Source organism: Tachysurus fulvidraco, chromosome 9, assembly GCF_022655615.1.
Source record: "Tachysurus fulvidraco isolate hzauxx_2018 chromosome 9, HZAU_PFXX_2.0, whole genome shotgun sequence".
In the NCBI taxonomy this organism is placed as follows: domain Eukaryota; kingdom Metazoa; phylum Chordata; class Actinopteri; order Siluriformes; family Bagridae; genus Tachysurus; species Tachysurus fulvidraco.
The window spans coordinates 10,305,767-10,311,723 of NC_062526.1; the positions used below are offsets into that span (position 1 = coordinate 10,305,767).

Consider the following 5,957-nt stretch of genomic DNA (forward strand, 5'->3'; position numbering starts at 1 on the left):
TTGGGCTGACTGTTTTGATATGTCACTTGTCCATGTTGTGCTAATTTTTGATTTTCACGTGACATCACGTGACATCACGTGACATGAGCAGAATACACATGAGGCAGTTCCCCTCATTGTGCTGAGTGTTTTGATATATCACATCTCTATGTTGTAAAACGTTTTTTTGATTTTAAATATTTTGGGGGCAGGGCTGCGGCACAACCGAAAGGCTAGTCGGTTCACCAATTTAAAACTTTGTTCAGAGTATCACCCTAAAGGAGCTGACCGAGTTATAAACATAGATAGTTCGAAATCTTGCCGAGTTATAAACATCCAAAATTTATAATGGGAGTCTAGGGGAAAAAAGGCCACTTTGAGACCCGGTACCGAAAGTACCGGAACTCGGATCGCTTAGAAAAGTAATAGCCCTAGGAGGAGTTACTCTTGATAAATTTTTGTCTAAGCTTAAATAGGAAAACAGAATGTTGGCTTATACAAAGCCAATATAATTAGTGGAAAAGGATACGCCATTTTACAGGCACTTTAACAACTGAAGTCCCCAGAGCTGTAAATATCTCTGGACTGGCTTATGTAGGTGGTTAATTTTCTATAAAAAGCAATTTAAGACTGGTCACATTGGTTATTTTGGTCTAACACCATGTTGCAATCATATACTGTAAATCACTTAAGGTTTGTTTTTAGTGGTTGAGTAATTGAGTTACCTGTTCTAAATAATCCATCAGTTATTTCATTTACAGCAACATTTAAATAAATAAATAAATAAATAAATAAATAAATAAATAAATAGATAGATAGATAGATAGATAGATAGATAGATAGATAGATAGATAGATAGATAGATAGATAGATAAATAAACTGATATCTGAAGCATAATCATTATCTGTCTCACTTGTATAACAAATGTATGTACTCATGACAGTGTTGCTGCCTTTTAACTTTATTTACTGAATATGTAGAAAGGTCAACCTCTCTGCATATCTATTTATCCATGTACATTTGGAATTTAGATTGCCTTTTTTAAGTGGAAAATATAAATGTTGAAGGCTCCATAGCAATCACACCCTCACCAGTGTGTTAATAATAAACTGACATGTTCTTCGCCTATAAGAAGGCACAGACAGGGCAAAGCACAAATCAAGACATATTAATCACAATAGAATGGATTTTTTCTCTATGACTTTTACTCAAAATCCTCAGTTGGTGAACCAGTTGGCCACTATACCCTTTGCTTTTGTCTTTTACAGCTTAGCAACACAAGGATATCTGACGCTGTTTAACAGGTAAGCATGTTAATTATATGAAATATTTTATTGCCATTCATTCTTCATTAATTAAGTCAAATAATGTAAGGGAATTTATTTTGGTAAGGCATATCTGTCTGGCACTGGGAGGATTCATACTTGCTGTTCTGACAATGGGTCCATACAGCATGATGCTGTTTATCACCAACATCATATTTTTGTTACTGGTGCGCTTCATGGAGCCAGTTCATATTCACTACTGGATTTTTGGGCTGCAGATGTGGTGGCAAACATTGTGGCACTTCTATATGCAGTACAAGCAATACTGGCTCCAAGAACCTGTAGATTCCAGGTAAAGTTTTTTCAGTCTCACTGAACATAGTATTTTGAAAATATATATATAATGAGTTTTTTTTTAAACTTAGGCTTGTGCTGGCCATGTCTGCTCTAATGCTTCTCAGTCAGAGAGTTACGTCAGTATCAATGGATCTCCAGGAAGGAAAAATCATCAGGCATTTCCGTAAAGGCCACCAGAGCCAAGTCATTTCCCTCGTTCCTTTCCTGAGTTACACTCTGTATTTTCCTGCCCTTCTTGGAGGACCGCTTTGTCCATTTAATACTTTTGTGATCTTTGTGGAGCAGATGAGTATCAATCCACCACCGTCTCCACTTACCATTCTGCTTTGGAAGATGCTGCAGGTTTTACTTCTGTTAGTTCTTAAATTTATTCTTACAAGCTTTTTACAGTCTAGCATGTTCAACCTAAGTAGCTCTCCATGTATATTATGGATCTGGATCTTCTCCCTGGTGCTCAGATTAAATTATTATGTTCACTGGAAATTAAGTGAATGTGTTAACAATGCAGCAGGATTAGGTTTCAGTGGGTACAGTACAAGTGGATGCGCATTGTGGAATAAACTTTCTGATGGTGATGCATTTGAGATTGAAACCTCAAGTAATATTTCAACCTTTGCTCGCCTCTGGAACAGGACAACAGCTGCCTGGCTACGCAGATTAGTGTTTCAGAGGTGCAGCAGGATGCCTGTGCTTATGACATTCAGCTTCTCTGCTTTGTGGCATGGTTTGTACCCAGGTCAAGTGGCAGGCTTCCTTGGATGGGCCATAGCTGTGTTAGGAGACCACAAGCTACACAAACACCTTTCTCCAAGGTTCACTACAGCTTCTAGGAAAGTCTTGTATACTTGTCTAAGCTGGCTCTACACTCAGGTGGTCATCACTTGTGTCGTAGTCACAACTGAACTCCAAAGTTTGGAGGCACTCAAGTTGTTTTGTACAACAAACATTGCTTTATTTCCACTTGCAAGCATATTCATACTGTTAATTTTATAAGTCTGCAGAATACCTTCACTGGCCACTTTAATAGAAACATACAGTAAATACATCAGCAATTACACAATCAGCAAATCATGTGGCAGTACTGTAGTGCATAAGATCATGCAAAGATAAAGGTCAAGAGCTTGAGTTAATGCTCATACCAAACAACAGAATGGGAAACAAATCCAAAAGTGCATATTGCAAGTGAAAAAGTGTGTATTTGGAATATTGTATTTTTATGATTTTTTTTTAAATTAAAGTAGCCAATGAGTGTACAAAGCTAATGATATTCAAATATTTTTTATTGTCTCTTTTTATATTTTATTATAACAATAGCAGTGCCAATGCAGTGTGCCTTTTGTAAGTGTATTTGAGATCAGTAAATGAAATATACACGTTCTCATGGTAATGTGTGTGCATATATATTTGTGTATTGTTGTCAAGTCACTTTTTTACCCCTGAACATTTTTGAAAATACCTCTGACACTGCTCAAGAGTCGTTTATATTTATATGTTATCTTGTGTGGAACATTTTGCTGGCAGGTTTCCACTTGTCTCCTGAGAGGAAAGAGTTACTGCAAAGAAAAATAGCTTCCAAAGTTATTTTGAGTGATCACCTTTAATCTACTGTGAAATATTTCTCTTATGATGAAATCAGTCTCTTCCAACATTCACAAGGACAGGAGGGCTCAGGCTATTGCCTTCACACTTACAAGACCTCAAGCCAATTAAACATATATGGGAGATTTTTTAGAAAAAAACAAAAACGTTTGAGACAAATTGTGTTTAATTCTCCTTAACAGTGTCTGCTTTCAGAGACTGTGCCAAGGAGCACTGAACCTGTTCTACACCTTACTCACACATACTTTATGCATTATTCAAGGCAGTGATGATTGTTTCTATGAGTTTGTTGTTCAGATACTGCCATCTTGTGTTCATGAACAAGAAAACATAAACATAAACTATCAGGGGTTAAAGTCCATATTGATGCCCCAGACATATAACATGTAGTTGTAATGTTAAGTGTTAGATTACTGAATGGGACTGAGCATTAACAGTTGGCTAGTGTTTATATCTATATCTATATCTATATCTATATATATATATATCTCTACTGTATATCTAAATCTTTTCCACATTTGGTAGTATTACAACCCAGACCTGTCCTGAATCTACACATATTTTAGCCCAAAACATTGATGTATGAGTAAAATCTATATAATTTTCAAAATTATTTGCAAATTGACATAATTTTGTTTAATTAGTCTTTGTGTCACAATATAACATTTTGCATATTCAGATGTTAGACATAAACCAAATCACAAAAATCTCAACATCACAAAACATTGTGACATGTACACCCAGATCTCCAGTGAGTAGAGCTGTATACAGAAAGTACAAAAATATTTTTAAACCACAGAAAATAATGTACAATCAAGGTTTTGTACAGCTTATTTATTTATTTTTGTATAATATAAATTATATAGACTCACTATAAAGCCAGTTTTTAAAAAAGAATCAGTGGATTAAGCTTGAATTTTCAAACTTTAATCGCAGCAACTTGCTAAGACCCCTGAAGAAGCACCATATCCAACGTCCGGTGGATCATATACACTTTTATGGTGTATCAGTCAGCTTCACAATTTTTAAAGGTAATTTGTATAATTTGAGTAATTTTTTTTATAATTTGTATAGATTTGTAAAATGAAATCTGTATAATAAAACTGTGTTATTGCTTCCTTTTAATTCATGACTGTATGCAATTTTTAGCTAATTGTTTAATAGGTAAACTGCTCTTGGCCCTTTGAAATGATGAAATGTTAACAAATCTATAATATAGCTGAATTATTATTATTTTTTAATTATTTAATTTTGACATTTTGTGCCGCAAATTCTCATTTACAAGGTTATAATTCTAAGGTAAGGTTTGCACTGTCAGTTTTGCTTTCTGAATTTCCTAAATCTGCTCTAAAATGATCTAAAGGTGTCAAATGTTTCTCATGAGTAATAAAAAAAACATCAAAAATACAAAGAATAAGTCTGTTACAAGTGAAAATACCTATATGTACCTATACCTAAGTTTCAGCAGTAAAAGGAAACATCCCAGGAAACAACCAATGCCAGAAAGTGTTCAGTAAATGTAAAGTGAATAGTTTAAAGGATTAAATATTCAGTCTTCAGTAGTGAAGTACTCCTACATCATCCCTTCTCTGTTGCTGTAAAGGTTGGTTGTTGATCTAAAGTCACATATGACATTATCAGAGAGGACAATGGTACATTTCTATTTACAACCAAGTTACAAGGCCAAATGCTATACATAAAATATCTTTAATAAGCTAAAAAAAAAAACTGTGTTTGAGTCTATTACATAAACAACGATGACCTGAATGTTATGTAATCAAAAGTAAAATGCCAACTAAAAGCTTATTGCTTACCCCCAAAATAGTTGATAGTGATAGAACTGCAGTTTGTAATCTTCAGCATTATATTTAGAAGCACTGATCTGATATCACAGTCAAATTGAGAAGTTTATGGTTGTTACGCATATCATGGCCACTCCTCTATGCTTCAGGGGCATGCTCTGCTAGACTCATTAGTGGTGGTAGAGCTGGTGGTGTTTGTTGCCTAAGGCTGGTACTACAGGGTGGATAAGGGGTAGAATCTGACTCCTACCAGGAACCTGAGGATAAGTCTTCCACTCCAAAGGCATGAACCATTTGTGGTGGCCCCACATACAGTCCATTTGATTTGGTAATTCTGTCTGAAGTCTCTTTGACAGCAGGTCTGAAAGAGTTGAGCCATCACACAAGAGATTACTTTGGTGATTTATACGTGTGAACTAAGCAGATTGTTCTAACCCACCAGCAGGAGTGAGATATCAGTCAACCTTATGGAGTGATCAACTGGTCCAATGTTAGCAACAAAACCGCTAACCGTGGAGCAGGTTAGATTATGCATTATCTGGATTTGGTGTTGTAGATTTCAATGCAGCATACAGCCCTACTTTGGGGTACGAACACCTTTAGTGTGGCTGCCATGGCTGGTTTTAGTGCCCGTCAGCAGCCCCTAAGAGCAGGCATGAGCCAGACCCTCACAAAGGTGAATGTATTCATGACATCATCACCCACAAATAATTGCCGCCATTTATCAAAGACCTGAGCCTAATACTGAATTGTCCATCTTTAATCTTTGTTCATCATTTGTTTTACTTTCATATCACAATTATGTTACTTTCTTAGTCTTTTAATGGTTTGGACAAAATATCCCTGTATACACTGTAAATAAATTCAATCCAACTGATTTTTAATTAGCTGTTGTGTGTCATAAAACAAATGAGAAAAGTATTGCATTTTAAAATGACTTCTTCCAGACACATA

The 5,957-nt window shown here is 35.5% G+C and overlaps 1 protein-coding gene across 1 annotated transcript; it reads left to right on the plus strand.

The window, feature by feature from the left end:
• Window positions 1-1,162: 1,162 nt before the first annotated feature.
• On the plus strand, window positions 1,163-2,595 carry mboat4 (membrane bound O-acyltransferase domain containing 4). Its single transcript, XM_027138224.2, has 3 exons — window positions 1,163-1,284; window positions 1,373-1,597; window positions 1,671-2,595. The coding sequence occupies exons 1-3, from the start codon at window positions 1,163-1,165 to the stop codon at window positions 2,593-2,595; spliced, it is 1,272 nt and encodes a 423-aa protein (XP_026994025.2).
• Window positions 2,596-5,957: the final 3,362 nt, after the last annotated feature.